This window comes from Crocuta crocuta, unplaced genomic scaffold (assembly GCF_008692635.1).
Source record: "Crocuta crocuta isolate KB4526 unplaced genomic scaffold, BGI_CrCroc_1.0 scaffold107, whole genome shotgun sequence".
Lineage (NCBI taxonomy): Eukaryota > Metazoa > Chordata > Mammalia > Carnivora > Hyaenidae > Crocuta > Crocuta crocuta.
Genome location: NW_027531877.1, coordinates 1,157,656 through 1,184,333, shown reverse-complemented (window position 1 = coordinate 1,184,333; position 26,678 = coordinate 1,157,656). Strand labels below are relative to the sequence as shown.

General features: G+C 45.4%; 1 protein-coding gene across 10 annotated transcripts in view; it reads left to right on the top strand.

The window, feature by feature from the left end:
* PPP2R2B (protein phosphatase 2 regulatory subunit Bbeta) overlaps nucleotides 1-26,678 on the top strand; it is a 453,296-nt gene that overhangs the window by 417,594 nt on the left and 9,024 nt on the right. For all 10 annotated transcript variants that reach the window (XM_077772959.1, XM_077772955.1, XM_077772962.1 and 7 more), the window contains one exon: nucleotides 22,745-22,914. In XM_077772959.1, coding sequence (XP_077629085.1) covers nucleotides 22,745-22,914 — 170 coding nt within the window. The remainder of the gene's footprint in view (nucleotides 1-22,744; nucleotides 22,915-26,678) is intronic.

Below are 26,678 nucleotides of genomic sequence, written 5' to 3'. Positions count from 1 at the left end.
TACTTCTATAATTTGACATCTGTGGATAACAGGAGAGCCCCACTGCGTGCCTTAGCTTCAGAGTAGAAACAGGATTCCCTCCACACACACCCTTTGAGGGCACCTGTCTTAGGTACTGGGATGGGCAAGGCAGTGCCAAGTCTGGCACGGGGTTCCTTGTCTTCATCCACTTAAGCTGCTGTGATAGAATACATAGACTGGGTGGCTTAAATGCCCAACATTTATTTCTCTCAGTTCTGGAGGCTGGGAAGTCCATGATCAAAGCCCGAGCAGATTCAGTGTCTGGTAGAAACCTACCTCCTGCTTCATTGGTATGTCATCTTGCTGTGTCCTCACATGGCGGGAGGGGTGAGGGAGCTCTCTCTGGACTCTCTTTTAGAAGGCACTAATCCCCTTCATGAGGGCTCCACTCTCAAGGGCTAATGACCTCCCAGAGGCCCCACTTGGAAAGACCATCACAGTGGGGAGGGGGATGCGACATGTAAATTTGGTAAGGTGGACCCAACCATTCAGTCCTTAGCATTCCCCATGGGAATGACACCCAGCACAGCCCAGAACATTTTCCCTTTGTTTCTTCCCTTCCTCCAGACTAAACTGACAATAGTGAATGAGTTCAGAGACAGGGCCAACGTAGGGGAGAGAAGTCCACGTGGTGTCCACTGTTAGTCTGTGTCCACGGTAACTGGGAGACCTGGAACAAGTTACTTAACCTCTCTGTGCCTCAATTTCCTTGACTATAAAATAGAACCAGTGGGAGTGCATACTTTAGAGGGTGCTTGTGCTGATGAGACCAGAGAACCCCACGATGCCTTAGAATAGTGCCCAACCCATATGAGCTCCATGTCAGATATGGTGGGATGATGGTGTCAGCCTGCTTGCCTCCCACGCATGTCTTTTATGAGTGGGAGCAGCAGCAGCAGCAACAGTTGTAGACGTGGTAATGTCAGCAGCCATGATCACAGCTAATTTCTGTGACATTTTATGACATCCAGAAAGTAAGCCAAGCTGTGAGCTCATTTAATCCTCCTGACAGACTTGTGAGGCGCCTACCACCATTAGTCACCTGTTGCAGTTGAGGAAGAGGGGAAATGATACTCTTATAGCCATCAAATGTTCTTTTTGTGACAGAGAACCCCCAGTGTTCCCCAGCGACAGAGCTGGGGTTTGGTCCATACTTGTACTCCTTAACTAGCATACCAGAAGTCACTCCACTAAGAGTTATTCAACACCTACTCATTCCTGCCTTCACAGAGCTTACCTTAGCAGGGAGTGGGGAGAGAAAATTCACACCAATGAACAAATGAATGCGTTCATTTCACACAGTGATAAAAGCTGTCAGATTAAACAGAGTTAAAGAATACCCGGGTGGAAGTGTTTACGTAGGGTGGTGAGGCAAAGTCTTTGAACTGAGATTTGAATTGTCAAAAGCAGACAGAGGTAACATCTAAGAGTGAAGTCCCTGACACAGGAACAATGTTGTGTGTTCAAAGAATAGAAGAAAGGCCAGTGGATGCAGGCTGGTGCACTGAGCAGTGGACTGGAGGATGAGGCAGAAAAGGTAATTGGGGGCCGGATAACATAGTCTTGTAGACCAGGCAGAACATCTGGATTCCATTCAAAGTGAGGTGGAAGCTAGTAGATGGTTCTAAGGAGAAAAGTGACTAGTACTCTACTTACGGGCCTAAAAGAGTTCTCAGGAAGCCTAGGTGGCTCAGAAGGTTGAGTGTCCAACTCTTGATTTCAGCTCAGGTCATGATCCCTGGGTAGTGACATTGAGCCCTGTGTTGAGCCACACTCAGCATGGAGCCTCTTTGGGATTTTCTCTCTCTCTCCCTCTCCCTCCCTCTCCCTCTCCCTCCCTCTCTCTCTCCCTCTCCCTCTCTCCCTCTCTCCCTCTCTCCCTCTCTCCCTCCCCCTCCCCCTCCCTCCCCCCTTACCCTCTGCCCCTCTCCTCAGTGCAAAGGTATAGAAAGAGATGAGGGTAAGCTAACTCATTGGTTTTGGTCTTGAGCAACTGAGGGCATAGTTCACTGAGATTAGGAGACTGAGGAAGGAAGAGGTTGATATGGAAAAACCCAAGTGTTCTCTGTCAGATGTGCCAGATTGAGAGGTCTCCCATCTGCCCACTTAGAGAAGTCTGCACCAAATGGACACCTGAATCTGGAAGTCAGAAGAGAGGTCTGGGCTGAAGGTAGAATTGAGGAGCCATGAGCTGTTATAACATTTAAAGCCCTGAGATGGGATGAAGTCGCTTAGGGATGAGCGTGTAAATGGGGAGGAATGGACAGTACAGGACCGAGGCACACCAACATTTACCGGTGGGGTGGGGGGAAATCGAGGCAATCTTTTACAAGAGGCTGAATATGAGCTGCCAGGGAGATACGAGGGAAATGGGGTAGGGAAGTAAGGGGTAGGGGAGAACAGGGGTTGGGAAGGAGTGGTATATAAGCCAAGAGAACAGAGAAGGCAAGGGTGAGGAGCCAGGGCCCCTGTCCACAACAGTGATGGGGGTCTCTGTAGCCCCAGTATCCTTGCATTGGCTCCACCATCGAGTCCGCTGGCCTCAGTCATTCTATTCCAGGAACAAGGCCCTTCTGCACTGGCAAATCTGCAGCTTGAGATTTGGCCACCAAAATTCCCTCCATGTGCAGATAAGACAGTCTGTCTAGGGATGGTGGGCATCAACCCTGCAGTGCACTTACATCTGCTCTCGTGGGGTTGGTATGAAGATAATCTGATCCTCACATGTTGTAGGGTAAAGATACAAGTACTTATGGCCATAAAGTCTGAGGTGTTTTAGTGAATAGTGTAGTCATTGGGAAAATAGCCTGAGTTCCATTGCAAATCGGGTACAGTTTGATGTCCAACCTAAAAATCCACATCAGAAATTCCGTTTTCCTCCAAAAGTGTGTATAATGGAGGGGTGGATGGCTATCCTCTTTTAACCCTTCGGTATCTTATTTAAGCCTCACAACAACCCATAAAGATTGGTACTAGTAACTCTAATTTACAGACAAGGCACAGAGAGGCGGAGACACTTGCCCAGAATCATAATGAACGAGTCATCATTTGAACACAGGTCTGTCTGCTTCCAAGAGAAGAACTGACTCTTCTCCTTCTTCTCCTGACTCTTTGGCAGCTGGAGAAGGCACATGACCTTTTGCTAATATGCAGAAGGATTATTTATTTGATGGAGCCCCGTTTTATATAGTCCCCATCGGCAGGATCCCGCAGCCTTACAGTTTCCCATTGCAGAACTAATCTTGCCCTTGTAGAGGGCATGAAATCCACTGTCTCATTATTCACCCTCATCGACAAACTTAATTGCCAAGTTCTGCTTCTCTAGACCACGAGATCCCTTCATAAAGCTAAGGTTCAATCTCCAGGTCTCTGATGGAGTGTGCCATCAGAGTGGACGTCAGCGAGGACCACAGCTGCCATGAATCTTAAAATCTCTGAGGTTTGGCACAGCTTCCAAAAGGGGTCAGTGTTGATTGGGGACATAATTAACAATATTTATTCTAGGGAGGGTTACGTTTAAAAATACAAGGCCCTTTATTAACATGCTTTTGCCTAGTGACAGGATTACAAACACACAGACACCACCCCCTTCCGAGGGAAAGCCAGACTTGCTGCAAGGAGTAGAATTCACTAAACCCAACCCTCCCCATAGCCCAATCCAGTGTCTACCCCACCCAAGCTTAGCAACCACTTGCAACAAAGCAAGCAAGACCCAAGCAAGCCACAGAGTAAAAATAGAATCCCTTCTCCCTTCCCCCATTCTCATTTCCATTTTTGATTAATTTAACCAGTTCTGTCAATTAGTCATCCTGGAGACTCCAGTTGAGTGGATTGTCCTAAGAACTGGAAGGCTTATTAATTTTGGAGGCAAGTGTTATTCATTAGCAGTTGACACCTTCCCCAGGCCCTGCCCTCTCCCCACCTAGGGGTCTTGGATAAGAAGTCAGTGAAGCCAAAACTGGCTCAGGCATGTGGCTGCAGCCCCAGAGACACAGAACAGAAAAGGCTGGCCATGTTGTCCTAAGTGGCTCTGGCTGCTTTGGGCTTGGGACGTTTCAAAGGCAACTTGCCTGTCCTCCTCATCCATGACAAGCCATCACTGGCAAAGCAGTCTCGGGCACTGGGTAAGCATCCCACATTTGAGGTTCAGGAAAACCTTAGTCAAGAGAATACCTGGAGGAAATTTTCCTTCAGAAGAGGCATTGGCCCAGGTAGAATAGGTCTTACAGTAGCCTGTCCCTTCCCACCACAGGTGACATCAGAAAGTTCAGCTCTTCCTCTGTGTGTTAGTTTCTTATGACTGCTATAGCAAATCATAACAAATTTCATGACAAAATACAACATAAATGGATGATCTAATTGTTCTGTAGGCCAGAAGTCTGGTGTGGGTCCAATGGGCTAAAATCAAGGTGTTGGCAGGGCTGTGTTGCTTTGGAGGCTCTAGGGGAGTATCCACATCTTGTTTCTTAACTTCTAAGAGACTACTCCCATTCCTTGGCTTGTGGCCCCTTTATCTGAAAGCCAGCAACAGTGGAACAAGTCTTCACCTCATCACATCACTCTGACTTTGCTCTTCTGCCTTCCTCTTCCACTCGTGAGCACTTTTGTGATTCATTGCCTCCAACCAGCTTATCCAAACTAATCTTATTTTAAGGACAGCTGATTAGCAACCTGAATTCCATTTGCAATCTTAATTCCTCACCATGAAACATTAAATATTCTTGACTTCTGGGGGTTAGGATGTGGACATCCTTGAGGAGACATTATTCTGCCTACCATTTCATCAAGTCTTCACATTTCATCAAGTAAGCCTAAGCATCCTCCATCTGACCACCTGATACTTTTGGTTGAAATTACCTGTTTTCATTCCTGTCTCTCCCATTAAATGGTTCTTCCATTATGGCTGAAGCTCTTTATTTGTCCCTTTTGCACGTAGCATAGTGAAGGTGCTAAACACACGCTTCTAGAATAGCGCTACAGTCATGCTGTTCAATAAATTTGTACCTGGGTCTTCTCTTTATACAACTGAAAAGGTTCACACTAAAGAGTGGTTGACTCCATCTGTGTTGACTCAGTTCTAGTGTTGGGAATACATTGGCATTTGTAGGTAGGCAAAATAAATGGAAGAGGAGGAGTCTATGAAATGATGGTAATCAACCCACTATTCATTTATTTAACAAATACTGAGTGCTACAACTCTATGCCAGGCTCTGTTCCAGGCAGTAGGAAGATGATGCCTCCTGCCCTCATGGCACACTATCCAAGTAGGTGGATCAACAAGCATAGACAAAGGCAAATGAGATATTGCAAGATTTGGTGAAAAGTGTTTCTAGAGAAGCAGAAGCAGCAAATGCTCCTGAATGACTCTGAATCTGAACTGGGCTTAGCAGGTTGGGGGGAGGGGAGGAAAAAGCAGGCTAACTTGTCTGTCTGTGGTGTAAGGGAGCAGCATGAGGGGAACTAACTGGAAGGAGCTGGCTGGTAGCCCGGGTCCCTGAGGACTCTAGTGAGAACTCACTAGAGATCCCTGGGGGATCACTAGGACTCAGGAATCACCCCACACTACTCCCGGGAATCACTCCCAATGTATTCCAGGCACAAGACTCAGGAGTCAGGCAACTTGATAGCCCTGTAGGGCAAAGGTAAGGCATTTGGATTTTTTTTTTTTTTTTTAATTTTATGTTTTATTTATTTCTAGGAGAGAGAGACAGCGTGAGCAGGGGAGGGTCAGAGAGAGGGGGAGGCACAGAATCTGAAACAGGCTCCAGGCTCTGAGCTGGCAGTCACCACAGAGCCCGACACGGGGCTCGAACCCACGAACCGCGAGATCATGACCTAAGTGAAAGTCGGACGCTTAACCGACTAAGCCACCCAGGCGCCCCATGCATTTGGCTTTTATAGTATGTAGGAGGGGGAAAATCTAGGAGGGCTTGCACAAAGGAGCATCATGTGTGGACTTGTACATATATCACTGACTACGTAAAGAATGAAACATGACGAGGAAGAGTGGATGCTGAGAGAAGAGTTAGGAAGGCAGTAAATGGTCCAGGCAAGAGATAGTAGGGGCTTAATGAAGACTGGCCTGATGTGGGCTGTGCTTTGAGTGTAAAGTGAGCAGGACTTGTTTGAAATCTAGATATGGAAGGCAAGGTAAAGGGAAGAATGCAGAATGTTGCCCAGCTTTTTGGTGTGAGCACAAACCCTGATGGAGGGCAGTGAATGAGCTGGCTTAGACTAGTGGAAAGACAGTTTCAGGAAGAAACTCACAAACTCTGTGGACTCAAATATTCATGTAAGAAAAAAAAGGATAAATGATTATATTGATACCTTCTGCTCTTTAGCACTTCAGCATTTACAGAGCCGTTTCTATTTGTTACCTTATTGATCTTCATACAACCCTGTGAGTTCAGACTATTTCTTCCTTTTTGCAGCTGGAGGAAATGAGAACCCAGAAAAGTTAAGGCTAATACACTGACAAAGACTGTGGGTTTATCACAGGTTTATTTCTTCCTGTAATGAATACAGCCCAGCACTGGAGGATAGAGAAGGGGATGGGGAATCTCTCGCATGTATAATTGACCCATGTTTAAGTGTATTGGCTAATTCGAGCCCCCCTGTGCAGTTCACATAATTCTATTTTGACAGCTCAGTAGGTGGCATCAGTAACTGAGTTGTGAGATCTGCTGTCCACTCACGCAGCATCTGGCCCCATCGGTGCGGGTCCCTTTATCTGTGGAATTACCAAAGCACCTGCTGGCCTCCTGTTGTCCTCAAGCACAACCCAGAGGCACCCAGAGTGCAAGGGAAGGCTCACCCCCACAAAGCTTGTAATGATACTTGCTTATATCTTCTCTTACATCTGTAACCTGAACATAAGGATTTAAGTAGGATTTTTCTTATGGATGGGCATCGTTAATCCTGGAGTCAACTAATTCATCCTGAAATTTTGGTATCATTTCAAAATCCCCATAATGTAACGAATTGTCATTGAAAAGCTTCCATATGAGAATGTGGGATCACCCAGCTTAAGAAAAAAGATGTGAGACTCAAAGCAAGGAACCAGTCAATAAATGTGTGTAAGGTATTGTACCAAGTACAATGGGAAAGAAGGCCTGTAAGATGACAGTCTCTGGCTCAGTGTACTTCTCTCAGATGGGAGGATATGCAACTATGGAATGTTTCCAACATAGAGTTCGTTTGAAATTGAATGTGAAATGTAGGCTTCCAACGTCCAAGAGAGAAAATGCTGACTATGCAGTATTTATACTGAATATCATGTTACGTTGTCAAAAGGAACTGCGACGCCAGATGCCATCCTCAGTGTATCTGGGTGTTCCCCCAAAGTTCCAAATCATAGCAGGTTTCAGTCCCTGTTTACTGAGATTATTCTGTGTTTGTGGTGTTGTAGACCTGCCGAAATACAAATGTATATCAATATAGCACGTGATTTCTTGCACCTAAGGAGGTCATTAAGGAGCAGAAGCATTCTTGGAACATCACCTGACATATACTGCAGAGTAAATCAGTGAATGAATGAATGATATGAGACCTGTTTATAAAAGAGCCAACATCAGCTAGAATGCAGTGTGTGTCTCACAGGATACTAGAGCTGTGGTTCTGAACCCAAGGATATAAATGAAGGGTGTTAGAAAATCAAATGAGCTAAAATTCAGAATTCTCTCAGTTCTATGCTTTCAAGTTTTCCTGAAACATTTGTGGTCTGAATAACAGACTGTAGTACAAAATAATGTATTATTTAATACCAATGTGTATATAATAAGCAGCTTTAAGGGTGATATTGTAAGGTCTTGTGATGTTCTGACTTTTATGTCCTGATCAGAACGTAAGATCTCTGCTCTCAAAGTTCAGGGAAAGAAGTGATTGTTTCTGAATCGGCCGTGTGGAAGGAGATGCGGTGTGGGGTGCTGGTGTGAGGGAAAAGAGGGGACAGGGAGTGGCCACCTAATAGCTTTCTGACATCAAGTTCCCAGCTCTTGAGGTTCATAAAGGCTTTATGATAAATCATAAATGCTAGTTATAGGTATTGGTGAGAATCTTGTGGTTTGGAAACTGGGCTTTAATGATGATAGAGAGAGGATGTTCACTAAAGCCTTGGCTCTAGGGTCAGTCAACCCCAGTGTGGATAATGTGGACCTAGCATTTTGCACTTAACCTCTGTAGGCCTCAGTATTTCCCCCTACCAAATGGGACAGTAACGGAGCATGCATTCTGATTGTGATGAGGATGTAGTGAGATAATGCCTGGACCACAGAAAGCACTCAGTATTTATTAGTATTTTCTTATCCCACCAATTCATGAGCTCAGACTTACAGTTGAGAAAATACTCAGAAAAGCAAGTAACGTATGCAAATTCAAAGATCTAGTCATAGGTGGAGCCTAGATTCAAACCCAGGTCTGCAGCCCGTGGCTGAAGTTGCTGAGAAAGGATATCTAGAAATACATTCTACCGTTGCCTCACCAGGCCAGAGGGGGTGGTGGCTGGGTAAGCTGGGTCCTGGGACAGGAGGGAAGGGCTCAGGCATTCCACTGGCAAGGTCTGGCTTTCAGGAAATCAACCTACCATGGTTCCAATGCTTCCTGCGCACCTGCTGAGCGGGAGCCTAGAGTGCCTTGCAGCGAAGAGCATGAGTAACAGTGCAGAGATCACTTAGTCTTCGGCCCAATTCAAAATGAGAACAGGATGCAGAGTGTCCCTCGTTCCCCATGACCAAGTCATTAAGCAAAAGTACTTGCTGAGGGACATAGCCTTTGTTTTCTACAGTGATTGCAAAATCTGTTCTCTCTCTGCATCAGACCACAGAGGCTTCCAGGTCCTGGAGGCTCATTGGAGGGAATGGGAAGCCCATGTGTGATGGTATGTGTGGAGCCGGTGAGGAACAGGAGAGCAGGGCAGCTGGCAGGTAAAGAGGTGCTCAGCAGGGGCGCCTGGGTGGCTCAGTCGGTTAAGCCTCCGACTTCGGCTCAGGTCACGATCTCACGGTTCGTGGGTTCGAGCCCCACGTTGGGCTCTGTGCTGACAGCTAGCTCAGAGCCTGGAGGCTGCAGCTTGCTTTGGATTCTGTACCTCCCTCTCTCTCTCTGACCCTCCCCTGCTCACGCTGCCTCCCTCTCTCTCAGAAATAAATTTTTAAAAAACGTTAAAAATTTTTTTTAAAAAAAGTGCTCAGCAAATTGGGTGACTATTCTCCATATTGCCCCTGGAGTGTGTTAGGCCTATAAAGAGACATCTCCACTCTGGTTAATGCTCTGTGATTGGTGAGAGCACACAGTGATTGGTTAGGCCATTCTGACTCATTTTACCGGGCCCCTGTGCTCTGGTGTCTGTCATCTGCAGATTGAAAGGGCTGTCCTTTCTCACCATGGGACCAGAGAACAGTAGTAGTCTGGACCAGGAGTGGCCCAGAGACCTGAGGCTGGTTTTACATTCTAGCTCTGCCTCTGTGTGGTCTACAATAGGGACAGATGATATTCGGGGCCTCATTCTTCATCTGTAAAACAGAAATATCAGGACAATGGAATGGGACTTCTGCATATGTAGAGTTTAGCACAGGGCCTTGCAGATGTACTCCAACACGTAGCTATTACTACATGATGTTTGCATGCTCCAGGAATGTTCAAGGCACGGGTCTGACTGTCAGTGGGTTGCGAACATTGCTTTTGTTTCGAAAGCAGTGCTGGGAATACAGGTGTGGCACCGGAGCCGTGAGAATATCATGAAGCAATAACCAGCCTACGCTAGGTTTCTCTCCCTGTGCTGCTTGGCCCGTGTCTGGCTGACCGCCCTGCTCAGCCGTGAACCCCTCACTTTGCTCTGCAAGGAGATTACTGTCAGCGGGGAGCCACCCCCCTCTCCCTCTCCGTGTTCATGCCTCTCATTGCAGTGATTATGTATCCAGCCTGGAAAACGGCGACATCTTGGGACTGCACCCCTGGCGTCTGTGGTGCCATGACAACCAACTGCGTGCCATTCACCCCTACTAACGACCACACACCACACAGTCACAGTCCCTTCCACTTGGGTGGAGCCTCCCCAGGGAGCTCAAGCTTCTCTTGGAGCAGGTGCACCAAGATTCCTGCTGGGAACAAATTTTGAGAGAGAGAGAGAGAGGGAGGGAGAGGCGAGACAAGGAGTCTCTAACCTGTCATGTGTGAGCCCATGGGACCTGGGGACACTGTCATTCTGTTCCAGGAGCCCAGTGGCTAGAGGAATGTGTACTTCTACGACGGGAGGCAGAAGGACCCATAGATGCCTTTGCCACTCACCCAGTATAACCCAGAGAGCTTATACTGGAGAGGAAAACACAAATACAAGCACTTGTAAAGCCGGGCCTCGCCGGTAGCAGATTTCTTCATTAGGCTCCTGTCGAGACACCCACTGCCGAGTCATCATCTTGTCTGGACGGGAGCCGCCTCCTTTTACTGCTGCGGGCTGGAGAGAATGTGCTCAGAAATCTCCAGTCGACATCTTTCCAGAATGACAATTCTCAGAGAGGCAGCAGCCGGCTTGGCTAATAAGTGATTATTCCTCACAAAGGAAGGGCAAACAGGCCCAATGAATAAACTTGTGTGTGGGTGTTATCCCAAATCCAGCCCTTAGATTGGCAGGTACGCCCTCAGGCAAACACAGGTTCTCACCTCCCCTCTCTTTAGATCACAGATTCCGACGGAGGACCCTTCATGATAAATGTCTAACCCCAGAGCTAATGAGGCTATAAGATGCTGTCCTTACTCGGGAAGCACGTGGTCCGAGTCTCTCTGGTTCCCAGTTCCTCAGCTGGGAGATGCACACCATTCTTACCCTGCACAGACCTGGCAGGTACCACATGCTGCCATCACTACTGCCTCCCTTCTGTGGGGCCTGCCCCACCCCCGCACTAGGATTGCTTAGCGCCTTGTGAATCCTGAACAAATACATATGTTTTTTAAAGAACAGGGGAAATAGAGAGGGTAGCCAAATTACCCAGCAAGAGAAGGAAAGTACATAGTGGACTGAGGTGGTCGAAGAAGGTTTCTTGGAAGAGACATTAAGCCCTAAAGGTGGAACAGGAAGCACAGTAGGGGCAGAGAGAGGTGGTATTCTGGACTAGATGCATTCCTTCAGAGTTTATATGTTGAAATCTTAACCCTCATTGTGAAAGGGGGCCCTTAGCAGGCAATTACATCACCAGGATAGAGTCCACACGTATGGGATTAATGCCCTGATAAATGAGCCTGCCCCCAGAGAGCCCTCTCACCCTCTCCATCATATGGATACAAGACCGTGGTCATCTGCAACCCAAAAGGGGGCCCTCACCAGAGCCTGATAATGGTGGCACCTTATTCTCAATTTTCAGCCTCTAGACCTGTGAGCACTTGGGGCATCCTGGGTGGCTTAGTGGGTTGAGCATCCAACCCTTGATTTTGACTCAGGTCATGATCCGAAGGTCATGGGATCAAGCCCTGCATCAGGCTCCCCACTGAATGTGGACCCTGCTTAAGATTTTCTGATTCTCTTTCTCTTTCCCTCCACCTCTCTCCCCTGCTCATGCACTCTCACTCTTTCTCTCTAAAAATACAAAAACAAAAACAAAAAACGAGCTGTGAGCCCTTTGTGTTATTAATAAGCCTCCCATCTATTCTTTTCTGCAGGAGCAGTCCAAACTAAGGGAGGGGTGAGCGTGCATCAAGTGCTAGCACCTGCTCAATGCTTCGTAAACATTGATCATTGTTACAGCGTGTAAACCACGGGCCACAAACCACAGCTCGTGTGGTTGAAATGTGAATTTTGTTTGACCACACACTACAATTTTTTAATTGGTTGCTAACATGGAAACATCTAGATTCCTCACAAAAATCTAGACTTTACAAATGAGATGGTCTGGCTCTTCTGGACCCACATTCCCGCATGGCAGCCATGGGCTGGAGCTGAGTGGAGACTGTCCTCTTTATAGTTGTGGACACTGTAATTTGCCACAGTCCCTGCCATTCCTGGTTGTAAGCCCACGCGTGCTTCATCTGTATCACTGTGTGCCTGGCCATGGGAGGGAGGCACTCTCTGACCTTGGTGCAGATGATGAGTGAGACCACCGTGGAGTATCTGAGCAGAAGAGAAAGGGTCAGTAACATTGTAGTGCTGACCTCAGGCTTGATACGAAGGGCCCGAATGCCAGGCTGAAGAGGTGGGACTACTGGCTCTTGGCAGCGGGCAGTTACTGTCGGTGTCTTGCAGTGAAGTGGCATTGCTTTGGGAAGAACTGTCCAGCACACACTGGGACCACATTATGTCCCAGATTCTGCTAACTCCTCATGGAGTCTGGGCCACCTGACTTGCTACCTTCGCAGCTGGTCTGTTCTGGTTTCCCTGGACTGTGTCAGCCTGTGGGTACAGCAGCAGCAGAGCCGTGGCAGGAACGCAGGGGGAGATGGCGGCTCAGCAGCTCCCTTGCAAGCAGCAAACCCATCACCGCCCACGCCGGCTTGCTTTCCCGCCAGCTGTGGCAGAGTAGCTGCTGAAAGGGAGCGGGCTCCTCAGGGACCCACAGGGAGACAGAGAGCTGCCACCAGGCTCAGGGACATCAGACCGGCTTCCCAGGGACGGGTCAGGCAAGAAGCATGCCGACTCTGTCCCCTTCCGTTGTTGGTCATTTGAGGAACGCAGGGTGTCAATTTTCTACTGCTGTCATAACAAATTACCACAAACATAGTAAATGTAGTGCAGTGACCCTAACCAGTAAAAGCTTAGAGTTCTAAGGTCACAAGTCCAGAGTGTGTCTCGCTGGGCTAAAATCAAGGTGTCTGCAGGGCTGTGTTGCTTTCTGGAGGCTCCGTGGGGAATCTGTTCTCTTGCCACTTCCGGATTCTAGAGGCAGCCCCCAACCCTTTGGCTCCTGGCCCCTTTCCTCCAGGTTCTGAGCCAGAGGTGACGATGGAGGCTTTGTTCTACTGCATCCTTCTGACACAGACTTTCCTGCCTCTTCTTTGCCTTATAAGGACCCTTGTCATTACATGGGGGAGCGTCCAGATAACCTAGCACATTCTCCCCTAGTTTACCGTCAGGTAATTATCCACCTTAATTCCCTTTGACCCTATAAGATCGTCACAGCTTCCAGGAATTAGGGTGTAGATGTCTTTGGCTCAAGGAGCCTTTTCTACCTACCATAGAGCAACAAGCACCTTTTCTTTCTTTACTAAAAAGCTCCCAGGCATGATAAGGAAGTGGGCCCCTTCCTTGTTGAAGAAAGAAGCAACGAGCACGGGGTCCCCATCTCTCTTACCCTCTAGCCCCTCCACCTGTCAAAGTGGCTTATACCTGTCGGCACTCAGGGCACATTTGTTGAATGGTGTGTGACTAGTATTTGTTGACTTCTGGGTATGTGCCAGGCACTACTGTTGGTGTCCTGCCTGCTTTTCTCCCTTGTGATTCTTAAAATAATATTTGCATTTTATTTTTTGATGTTTATTTAGAGAGAGAGAGCACATGGCAGAGGGGCAAGGGAGAGGGGACAGAGGATCTGAAGCAGGCCCCCAGCTGACAATAGAGAGCTTGATGTGAGGCTCAGACCCATGAACCGTGACACCATGACCTGAGGTGAAATCAAGAATCAGACGTTTAACCGACCGAGCCACCCAGGCGCCCCAGTATCTGCATTTTAAAGATAAGAAATCTGAATCTCAGAAAGTTATAGAAAATCGGAAAAGACAGCACGGCCTATAAAATGGCAGGGTGTGGGTGCTAGCTCAAGTATGTCTGACTCCAAAGTCCATTTGCTTCTCTAGTCCCAGCCTGGCAGACAGACCCTAAGGAAAGCAATTTGCAGTTACTAAGCCATGATCGATCTTCCAGGCTTTCCACGTGATGTTTCTCTGCCAGCAGGGGTCCTCAGATCCCACTGTCCCCCTGAAATGCACTTGCTCCTGCTGATTCCCCTGTCTAGCCTAGGAGCCTCCCCCACCCCCCTCAACGTCAGCCTCAGGGGTCAGCAGCCTATGGTCTCCAGGCCAAGTCTGCCCCACCACCTGTTTATGGAAAACTCTTGCGAAGAATGAGGATTTTGCATCTTTAAATGGTACAATGAAAAAGAACCATACTGTTTTATGACATGTAAAAATTAGATGACGGGCGTCTGGGTGGCTCGGTTAAAGTGTCCAACTCTTCGTACCTGCTCTGGTCATCATTCCACAGGCATAGGATCGAACCCTGAGTCAGGCTCTGTGCTGTTAGCTTGGGATTCTCTGTCTCCATCTCTCTCCTCCTGCCTCATTTGCATGAGTGTGCATGTGCACTCTTTCTCTCAGAATAAACTTTTTTAAAACATTAGATAAAATTTAAATTTCAGTGTCCATAAAGAGAGCTTTATGGGAATACACGGTCATCTGCATATGGTGTGTGCTGCTTTCACGCTATAGTGGCTGCCACGGTGACCAAATGGCCCAGATTTCCTGAAATCCTTGCTATCTGGCCCTTTACAGGAGAGGTTTGTTAACCTCTGAGCTGCCTAGTATTTATGATCCCTCAAGCTTCAGCCTGTTGAGATGCCTTCCACCATCACACCAGCAGATCAGGTCCCATCAGACTCTCATCATTTCTCTCTCTCTGGGAAAAAAAAAAAAAAAAACTGCAACTTTTTGACTCATTATTTCTTAACCCTGGATGATTATTTATTAGAAGATCTATTCGTGAAGTATCATATATGCTGAAGTATTTTGAAAAGGTATACAAAAGTCAGGAACCAATGTAATCGCTTCTAGATTCATCACTTAGTCTCCATGATGCTGTGCCTTGTGTTGCTATGGTGTTCACTGTTGAAAAAATATTTGTAGAATTAACAAAGGGCTGTATAAAAAGCAAACTGCTAGGGGCACCTGAGTGGTTCAGTCAGTTAAATGTCTGACTTCGGCCTAGGTCATGATCTCACGGTCCGTACGTTTGAGCCCCACATCAGGCTCTGTGCTGACAGCTTGGATCCTGGAGCCCGCTTCAGATTCTGGGTCTCCCTCTCTCTCTGCCCCTCCCCAGTTCATGCTTTTCCCAGACTGTGTCATTAGGCCCAAGGTAATGTAGTAGCCACTAATTAACTCTTACACTTCTTTTCTCACTGGCCTCAGCTGGATGAAGGCCAGCATTATTAGTCCATGGGCATTCTGATCCTCCATAGGAAAATTATTGGACATTTCTCTCGTTGGGCAAAATCATGGGATGTGTCTTCTGTATAGGAAAAATTACTGGCTTGCATCTCAATTACCAAGCCTTTTCTCTCTGGGGGCCAAACGGTTGCCTGCATATCTCTGAAGGAAAATTGCCATCTGCCTCACTCTGTAGCTGTGTCCCCATTATGGGGACATTGTCAACTGTGTCTCCACACAGAGCAGCATGCCAGCTGCACTTCTCCACAGAAGAAATGTCAGCAGAAGTGAGCAATTTAAAACCCCGTGCGTGATTCTGAGTCTGTGCCTCTCTCGTCGCGAACAAACCTTCACGTCTGCCTGCATTGCTTCCTTTATTCTCTGTCTCCTCTGCCCGAGTTATCCAACCCAAAGTGGTGGTGAGGCTCTTCAGCACCATTTCCCAGCCATCTGTGCCGAGGAAGGCGTGTTCCAAGTGATAATCCCTACAAGCTATCGTGTGTCTGTGTTCCAGCCCAGTTAGAAGACCTAGGAATCGATCTCATGACTGGTGGTGCTTACGACCTGACCCCAGTGGGAAAATACATACTCCCTGAGCACCACGCCCACCCTGAGCACCACCTGCTGGCGTCCCGCCATCTTCCCCGTTATTCTGGGTACAGGCACAGTGCTGTGATCCTCAGGAAAGACCCATCTCATCTGTCCCACAACCACCTACCAGGTAGCTAGCTCCTCTTCTCTTCCCCATGTGACAGATAAGGAACAGGAAGCTTGGAAGAAGGCAGGCCACTGGTCCAAGGCTTCATAACTTATAAGCCACCGAGCTGTATGTGGGCCCAGGCCTGCCGAGCCTGGAACCATCTGTGGTCATAGCCCCTGCACGCTGACTGTGGCTCTGGCTGTGAGCTCCTGCGCAGTGGCCAGTGTGAGGGCCCCTGCAAGGAGCCACATGCGGGAACCACCTTTTCAAACTAGCCCTCTCTTCTCTTGGCCCCAGAACCCACCACGGCACCTGGCATGCTTCCCGCTTGCCTTCCTCCCCGTTGAAATGCAGGTGCTCTTAGCTTTTAGGTTCCTCCAAACTTAGCAGTTTTTTCATCCTTTTTGTTCTGTTTTGTTACATCACGTCTTCCCCAGGATTCTGATACCAGCTTCAGTGACTCTGTAATCTGAGCTCTGTCAGGTGAATAGCACTGAGCCATGCAGTGCTTCATGCACCATGAAGAATAATACTCTCTGTCCCATGCAGACATATTTGTATCTGCACATGTTGTAACACAAACTCTTTCTGCATGGGACACTTGATACACCCTGTAGAATTTAAAAGAAGTGTTGGTTACTTTTGCCTATAGCATTGTAGTTCCCCAGAGGAACTCTGTACTAGAGAAACTCTGATCTGCAAGAGATTTGTGTATATGTATATGTGTGTGTGTGTGTGTATGGAAAATGGGGAGAGANGTGGTGTGATCCAATAAGATGTAAAGGCAGGACAAAGCAGTGTTTCTTAACCAGGAGCAATCATGCCAGCCCAGGCCACAGTGGGCAATATCTGAAGACTTTTTGTTTGTCCCACTCATGACATGGGGACTTAGTGGGCAGAGGCCAGGGATGTTGCTAAAACATCCTGCCGTGCCCCAACAAAAGAGAATTATCTGTCCCGAAATTCAATAGTGCGAAAGTTGAGAAACCTGGATTCCTAAAGAATAATAATTTTTTTTCTGCCTGCAGGACTTCTCAGCACCTTTAACAGGCTAATTGCAATGTCAGCCCCCAGAATTGAGTAGGAGGTTCCCAAGCTCTTTTGACCTCAGAATCTGGAATCCCTGACACATTCCTGAGTGTTGTGCTCAAGTCACCTTGGGAAGGTTGGTCTAGAATACTGGGCATTGGTCGAGGGAAATTAAAAGACAATTTGCTAGAATTTGCATTTCTTATTATCTGAGAGGTTGGAGGTGCCTGGTAGACAATCCTGACTCTTTCATATTACAGACCAGAAAATAGTTCCAGAGAGCTGACGGTGGTCCAGCCATTGAAATCAGAGACAGATCCGAGGTTAAAAGCATAGGCTAGCAACACACCAAGTGAAAAATCCTCGCTCTGCCTCCTATAAGCAGTAGAATCCATAACTGAGTTGACTGACCCAACTGATTTGTCCAAAAGGGAAATAACACCTGTGAATATTGAGTAGGTTAATATATGCAAAGGTATTATTAGGAGCAGCTAATTTGTGTCCAGCCTGGTTTCCAGCATAGCAACCTCCATTCCCAGACTGATGTCCTTTCCAGTATCCCACGATGGTTTGATGGGCACATGAAGAGGTAAGGAAGAGCCGACGCACAGAAGTGGGAACTCACAGAGACGTACAGAACATTAGAGAGCCCATGAGAGAGAACACTAGAGAGATGATATTGACAGAGTGAGCGAAGTCGTGCTTTTGCAGCGTAATAGTAAAGCCTGTATCTACTGCTCACTAGCTGTGTCATCCTGAGTAAGCTCCTCAGCCTTTCCTGGTCTGTCTCCTCAATAAGTAAGGACAGGGAGAGGGCCTTCCTGAGAAGTTTGAGCAGTAAATGGGATGAGGTATGCAAAGCATGAGGACCAAGAAATGATAGAAGATGTCGTTACTGTTGTGAGTGTTGTCATTGGGGTCTCTGAGACACCAGCTCCCTGTTGGCAAACGTGACGTTTCCTAGTGCCTCAATCTGGACTGTTAGGATTGTCCAGAGTGCTTCCTCACCAAGGGAGCAAAGTTCTTCTTCTCTCCATCACAGGTCTCTTGTTTCCTGCTCCTGATACCTTTGTCTTCTAGAAGCTAGCTGGAACTATGTAGGTCAGCAGGATTTTTTTTCTTAGAGAATGAGAAAAAGCATGAGTGGGAGAGAGGGGCAGGGGGAGTGGAGAATCACAGGCAGGTTCCACTTTCAGTGTGGAGCCTGATGCCGGGATGGATCCCATGACCCTACGATGATTACTGAAATCAAGAATTGGATCCTTAACTGACTGAGGCACCAAGCGCCCCCAGGTCAGCAGGATTTTTAATGCTAAGCCAAAGGTCTCCAAGAGAAATACTCAAGCACTGGATCCTTTTGCATCATGCGTTTAGTAAATTACAGGGACCACACAGTGATGTTCTGTTTGTATTCCACTAGCTCCTTTCTTTCCCTCTGATAATGTGGTAAAATCTGACTTATTCAGGTCTTAGCTAAAATTGTGTGAGTGTGTAGTATTTGTCTCTAGCATGTGAGTTCCATGAGTGTAGGATTGGATCTGTCTTATTTTTTGTGTCCTTGGTATGTAGTACAGGGCCTGGCATGTATCCACCCAAAAAAACTTTTTATTTGAATGTTCTAGGTAATGTACTAAGTAATCAGCACATGTGTGCATGCATATCAAAGACAAATAGCTGACAAGTAATTGTTCAGGGTGAATTATGAAAACCTTGAATTACAGATGACTTCCTATGGAATGTATTTTTTCATACTTTTCAAGGAATTGAAACAAATTTGAGGTAAATAAGGCATTGCTTTGATAGGTTCCTTTCAGGACCTGTTGAATTGATAAGTATTATTTTCCTGTAAAACTTAAAATGACTTACCAATATTCATTCATTTAATATATTTACTGAGTATGTCCTATGCTGTAGCCAATACAGCAGGACAAAATGCACAAAAGTCCCTCCCCTCATACAGCTTGCATATTAGGAGACACAAAATATATTGAAGGCGAATGCATATAAACTGGAGAAGCTGGGCAGCAGGAGGAAGGGTTGCCTCACTGCCATCAGGCTATAGACATTAGAATGAAAAGGTGAGGGGTGCCTGGGTGGCTCAGTTAGTTAAACATCTGGCTTTGGCTCAGGTCATGATTTTGCAGTTGCTGAGTTTGAGCCCCTCTTCATGCTCATTACTGTCAGCACAGAGATCCTCTCTCCCCTCTCTCTCCTCCTCCCCTGCTTGTGCTCTGTTTCTCTGAAAATAAACAAACTTAGGGGTGCCTGGGTGGCTCAGACGGTTAAGCGTCCGACTTTAGCTCAGGTCATTATCTCACGGTTCATGGGTTCGAGCCCCGAGTCGGGCTCTGTGCTGACAACTCAGAGCCTGGAGCCTGTTTCAGATTCTGTGTCTCCCTCTCTCTCTGACCCTCCCCTGCTCATGCTGTCTCTCTCTCTCTCTCTCAGAAATAAATTAAAAAAAAAAAAAACGTGAAAATAAACAAACTTAAAAAAAAAAAAGAATGCAAGGGTAAGACATGGCCTGAGGCTCTGGGCTTCTTGTGGGGTAGGCATCTTCACAGGGCGATACAAAGTCCTGAGGTCCCCAACCTATGCTTGCCGATGATGGTGTAAGGCTTGAACCCATGAGCCCGTTGTGTAGAAACCATGTTCCATAAGTATTTGAAAAGAGTGTATGTTTTTGAGCACTTTATAAAAAGGATGGAATAGGACCAGGCATCATTAAGAGCCCCTCCACTCACTGTTCTCTAATTAATACACAATTTAAAATATTTAGTGTCATAACTAGGGGGAAAAGAGCCTTTCAGCTTTGTGATTCCATGATTCTATGTAGATTCTAGCTTGGTTACCTTCTTCCAGCTACTAAAATAAGGCCTTGTACATGATACAAGGCAGAATTGAATCATCATGAAAAACAAGAGCTTGGAAGTCAGCTAGATCTGGGTGCAAAATGCAGCTGTACCTCAGTCTAGCTGCATTGTCCCCAGGTGACAAAACCTCTCTATGCTTTAGTTGTTCACAAGAGTAATTAATTATCAGTACTGTTCAGTGTTGCTGCTGAATGAATGAAAATCAGTCACGGACTTGGTATTAAGACTTGGGTATGCATGGACATGGAATTAGGTGCAACTGGCCAGTACATTATCTATAGCCTGCCCTGTGTTGTATAGAAGAATTGGCAGTGGGCTGATGAAAGAATTGTCACCTTTCATTTCACCTCCATCTTCGGTGGCTGTCATTTTCGGGCTTTACAAGGTTGCTACAGTGGCATCCCAATATGCCACGTGTGTGGAGAACAGATTGCTAGGTATAACCTTGTAAACATTCTTTACGTCATTTCAATAGCCTGCAAGTTCTGTAGTCCTCAGCCCCAGCGTCTCAGTCTCAAATAAAATGTGATTGGCTGATAGAGAAGCAGTGCATGCTAATGAGGATAAAAATAGCTCCTGACATTTATTGAGAACCTACAATGTGCCAATCATATGTTCCCAGCAATATGCATCCCCCTTCTGCAGCTGGGAAAACTGAATCTCAGAGTAGTAAATAAAATGTGAACAGCTGCTAAGTGACAGAGGCAGAAATTGATGGACTCCAGAGCACAGTTTGCTCATCCCTTCCCATTTACTGCAGGTGCATCAGGTGGAGATGACCAAACCTCGGGGCTCCCATTTGTCTGTTGAGATGTTGGCATGGGGCTTACCTGCTATTTGTAAAGTCCGCAGTCCTAATGAGATTCCCTTGGAGGGAAACTAATGTGAAAATCTAGTTCTCAAGGTCAGGGGCCTTCATTAATGCTTGATTAAAATCCAAGAGGTTTTTCTGTTTCCTTGGATTTAATTCTCAAGTTCGGTTCTGATTGATGAGGGGTTTTTTGTTCTCTTAAATGGTTAGGTGAAAATGAGGATTTTGGTTTGGCTATTCCAACAAGATTTGAAAGAGAACTCATTGTAGTCTTGAGTTTTCTACACAGAATTTGATACGGACTCTTGACAGTGTGGAGCAGGTAGGAAAGAAAAATCTCTGGAGGATGTGTTGTTTGTTTGGTTGGTTGGTTTATAATTCTTTTTATAGTTTATTTTTGAGACAAAGAGAGACAGAGCATGAGCAAGGGAGGGGCAGAGAGAGAGAGAGGGACACAGAATCTGAAACAGGCTCCAGGCTCTGAGCTGACAGCACAGAGCCTGACATGGGGCTAGAGCTCACAGACTGCAAGATCATGACCTGAGCTGAAGTTGGGCGCTTAACCGACTGAGCCACCCAGGCGCCCCTGGAGGATGTGTAACCTGCAGGCACATGTTTGGTTTAGCCTAAAACTGTGATCCAAACACTTGTTAATTTAAACCATACTCAGTTGCTATTGTTATCGGTTAAAATTAAGTATGGGCAAACGTGTGTAACTGTGCATCCCAGATGGCAAGGAATTCATTCATTTATCTAGCTTTGGTTCTAATCAAGCAACACATGTGTATTGAACATTTGTGTGCAAGACTTTAAGTACAAAGAAAAACCAAAAACAAGCTCACACTGCAATTGCAGTAAGACAAACACGTGGATTATTAAATAGCAATGTGAGAGTACCAACGGTCTTGTTAAGTAAGTGGGCCAGACCAAGTGGGGGGTTGGGCTTTCACAAAAAAATTATTTAAGGCAAGATGGTATGTGGAAGATGAGGCATAGGAGTCCAGCAGAATTTGAGTCAGTGAAGACAGAATAATCAGGCATAGAAACGGCAACACTCAAAATATACCTAAGCTATATTCTATACATTCTATTTGAACCAGAGAAGTTCAAAATCAAGATTGATATATTAGAGCAGCTTTTGATGGGTCTTGTTGTCCAACTGAGGGGCTGTGCCTTTATTCCTCTAAGTGGAAATCAACTGAAGCTACTGAGAGGTAAGAGGTGCCTGGATTTCAGAGCAAAGGGACAATATACACAAAAGACAAGACTGAGGCTCAGCAAAGCGACACTATTAAATAAAAACCATGACCCAAGAGATAGAAAAATCAGTGTCCACATAAAAGTTCATACATGAATATTCATAGTAGCATTATTTCTAATAGCCAAAAAGTAGAAACCCAAGTATTTTTCAACTAATAAATGCATAAACCAACTCTGGTATATCCATACAATGGATTTTATTCACCCATCAAAAGGAATGAAGTACTCATATCTACTACAGCATGGATGAAGCTTGGAAAAAGAGTATTAAGGGGAAAAGTAGCCAGTCACAGGAGAACCCTACATCGTATAATTCCATTTATGGGAAGTTTCCTGATTAGATAATTTCATAGAACAAGAAAACAGATTAGTCATTTCCTAGGGCTGTAGGAGTAGGGAATCAGAAGTAACTGCAACTGGGTATGGAATTATGGAGAGTGGATTGATGAAAAGGTTTGAAATTTAGATTATTGTGATGCTAGTACAAGTATGTGATTATACGGAAAAAAAACAGTGAACTGTAAACTTCAAATGAACAAATTGGATGGTATGTAATTTTATATCTAAAAAAAACTGTAAACACATATTTAAGCATCTCAGATGACTCCAAGTTTTGATATGTGAGGTGACACACAAAGACCAGGGGAATTGTGGAACAGAGACCATAGACCTGGAGTTTGGAAATGCTCAGGGCTAGATTCATGGGTGATACAGGTCCCATGCGAGACCTTCCATGAGAAAGAAAACACAGAAACCAGTAACCACTTTTTCTGCTTCCAGGGAGTTGATGGTTCTCTATTAGTACCTTATTCACATTCTACAGATTCTACTCCAAGTTAGACCATTGACTATCTAGCTGGCCCATACATGGTAGAGATAGTTGAAAAGCATGTGCTTATTTTGTCTTGTTTTGTTTCTGTGGTGCAGTTTTTGAAGAGCCCGAAGATCCAAGCAACAGGTCGTTTTTCTCTGAAATTATCTCTTCAATTTCGGATGTGAAGTTCAGCCACAGTGGGAGGTATATCATGACCAGAGATTATCTGACCGTTAAAGTCTGGGATCTCAACATGGAAAACCGCCCCATTGAAACTTACCAGGTATGGACCACTACCCACCCGTAGTTACATAAGGCACATCTTTTGTGGACCTCCAAGTCAGCTTCTGCCTACAAAGGCTTACAGTGCACAAGAGTAAAAGACAGTACATCGTCATAAATTCAATAAAATGGTACAGCCTGTAATTGCTATAGGATTTAGACAAGGGCACATAAGGAGGAACTTGAATTCAATGTAACGCGTATATCCTGAGCATTTAATGTGGGATGGGTACTGTAGATACAGAGATAAACAAGACAGACATGGTCCTGCTCTCCTTGAGCTGACTGTGTTGGTGGGGAAGCCAGATGATGAACAGGGGATTGAGTAGGCAGTGATGCAAGGGAACACACGCAGGGAGGGTCAGCCTGGTGAGAAGAAACCCTGAGGCTGAGTCTTGAATGACAGAATCTAGCCAGAAAAATCATACTGTTAGAAGGATAGTCTGTTCATAGGTGGTGAGTTCAGAAAGGAGTTCTTTATATCTTCCTTCTGCCCATGTTCCATATTCAAGATTACCAAGAAGAGTCTAGAAATGTAAGCCCTGGCAAAGAACATTAGGTTATTTTGTCTTCAGGCTGAATACAGTAGAAAACCATTAAAAGGTTTTGGAAGAGATGATGACAGTTGGGGCTCTGGAATTGGCAGCAATGTAGATAGAGGGAGAAGCAGGAGGAGAGTCTGTGAGTCTTGCTGATTCAATGTTAAGGGAAGAACAGTCAAGAGGGTGTACAGATTTTTGGCTTAAGCAACAGCTAAATGGTTGGTAGATTTATGGACAAAAGGAACAAAGGAGAAGGCAGGTTTAGAATGGCTTGTTTTAGAAGAGGAAGAACAGATTTTTGAGGTAGAAAGAATTTGAAGAAGCTCATTTCGGGTAGGAGTACAATGGAAGAAAAGATATTTTGAGTTAGATTAAAAGAAGGGTGAGAATTCTAGATAGGGGTTTAACTTACACGTTTTTTCTTGAGACATAACTCACATAGCGTAATATCCATCCTTTTGAACGGTTGTGCTAGGGAGGAGAGGCTATAGGGGACATGGTAGCAAACACAACGGTTAAGAAGTTATTGCAACATTCTGGCAAAGTTTGAGAGTAGCGCAGATGAACATGTGAGCAATGGAAGTGGCAAAATTCTTGTAAAATCAGTAGGCTTTGACTACAAATTGGATGTGTGATGTAAGAGGAAAACACCACCAGGGATCATTCCAAGGTTTTTTGTCCTAAGCAATTAGGAAGATGGTGCTGCCATTTTATGCAGATGAGGAAACCAAGAATTTTGTTTGGGGCATCTTGGGCCAAAAAAATATCCAGAAATTGCAAATAGACAGCTCAGTTTGAATTTGGGTATATCCTAGCTTAGAGAAAAGAAGAGGTCAGGACCATGTCCTGGGAACCTGGTGTTTACAGGTTAAGAAAGGAAAACTGGGATGAATGTTTTGGGAGCCAAAAAGACTATTTCAAGGAGAAGGAATCAGCTGTTGCTGAATCAAATAGGAAAGGATTGAAAATAGGCAAATGGATATAAGTGTAGGTGAGTGGTATCAATGAAGGTCTGACTGAGTGGGTTTCAAGAGAGACTGTAAGTGGAAGATGTGAGTGTAATGAGTACAGGTAACTCTTTCAGGAAATTTAGTCTGAAGGGCAACAGAGAATTGGGGTGGTTTCTGTAATGAGGGATACAGACATAAGGAAAGTATGTCACAGTATACTTTATGCTGATGGGAATAAGCCAATAGAGAAAGAATCATTCAAGCAGCTAAGTGCTTGAAGGAAGTCAGATGGAACAGAGTCCATTGCAGAACTGGTCTTAGATGAGAAGATGGACAATCCATCCATCAAAGGAAAGAGGCTTGTAAATTTTGTAATGGGAAAAATAGATGGGGTTTTTTTTATTGCTTCTGTTTTCTCAAAAGAAGCAAGATTTATCGGCTGAGTGAGAAGTATAAAATACTCATTATGAGTGAGTTGAATATGGAGGTGTCTTAGAGTTGCTCAAGGATCCTCTTGAGTACAATGGAAGGAGAGAGAGTCAAGTTTTCTGAAGGTACATACTAAGGGTATGATTATAATGATGGACTAGTGATCCTCAGGTAGTAAGGAGGGAAATAATGGGTGAAGGAAAGTAGACAGGAAAATGGATTTAAAGAATTGATAGAATCAAGATAGTAAAGGGAGTGAACTAAAAAGATAGGAGGTAGCATAGATTAGTACTTATTAAACAAGTACAGTCATGGCAAGTCTCATGACATGACCAAGGAGGTGAAGGGAAAAAATCCATTAAGAATGATGAGGCCACGTAACTAGGAGACCAGAAGAATGATGGGAGGGGGATCTGGGTCCTAAAATTGGTTCAAGGAATGTTGCAGAGTTCTGAGTCCTGTTGCTGACTGTAACAAGGTAGACAGCAGGGAGATTAGTTGGCAATCTGACTTCAAAAGAGCTGAGGAATCATGGTCTGGAGCAGCAAGGAGCCCACCTACCCCACCTTGACACACATGAGCAAAAGTCCTGCTACTGCCATGGCTACAAGAAAAGCCAACATTTTAGAAGAAATTGAGAGAGAAGATTGAGAACCCCCAGAACTTTGGCCAACTGTGAGTAACACAAGGTGCTATGAGGTTTTGAGCCCAGAAATCAGGACAACATAGGTAATTGAGATGGTTTGTGGTTGCAGTAGCCTGCCCTGTATATTTGGGGTCTTACTCTTCTCCAGATCCAGCCGGACTTCAAGGCCCCTCTTCACAACACTTTTCTTCAGCGCAGGGCTACAGCCAACTGGAATGTCCTCTTCCAGCTGCAGAGACAAACATGTAGTGTTACAAATCCTTAATACCAAACAGAGGGCAATGTCAAGTAGAACCTGAGCGTGGGTGGTATTGACAGAGGTGTGGCCTGCTGGCAAGCCTGGAATAGAGAAAACTGGATTTAGGCTCTTCAGTGGCAGGAGCAATTAGTACTTGCATTTTAGAGAATGGCTTTAAGAACAAAGCTAGTTTTAGAACACAGTGAGCTGTGACATAGAATAATAAGCATTTTAAGAGCATGCTTCTCAAACCAAGTTCAGCTAGTGGTGGATGTGGAAGTGTTCTTTGTCAAAGGCTTTGAAATTGTTCTGAAATGCAATGTTACAAAAGTTTATTTGAACTTTAGATAGCATATTTCGAAGCAATTTAAATTTAAATGCTATACCAAAAATGGTAACATACAGTATAAAAGATGGTAAATAAACTCTGACCAAATATCTAGAACACTGTTGACGAGGACTACAACGGCTGGCCCAAAGGGAAATAATTCCATCATCAGTTACGGATGCCTTCCCTGGGGAGGGAAGTAAGTAGTGTTCCTGCCATGTACTTTCATACTTGCATCCACTGTTCTCAAGTATCTTTCCAGGAATAACAAACTGTAGACTTACCGATCATCAGCTATTTTCAAGTTTTTCTACAGAACAGAGGTTGGCAAGCTGTGGCTGGTGGGCCAAATCTAGCCTCCATTTGTTTCAGTGCAAGAAATTTTACTGAAACACAGCCACACCTGACCATTTATATATGGTCTGTGGTTTCTTTCATGCTTCAGTGGCAGAGTTGAATAGTTGTGGCAGAGGAATTATAACCCATTATAGCTTTAGCAAAGCCTAAAATATCTGTTACCTGACTCTTCACAAGGCCAAGTCTGTCAACCCCTGAAATGTAAGAACCAACCACTAGAGTTGACTCTTGCTCAGCCTCATGAGCAGTTCATTAACTGTACAACACCAGGCTTC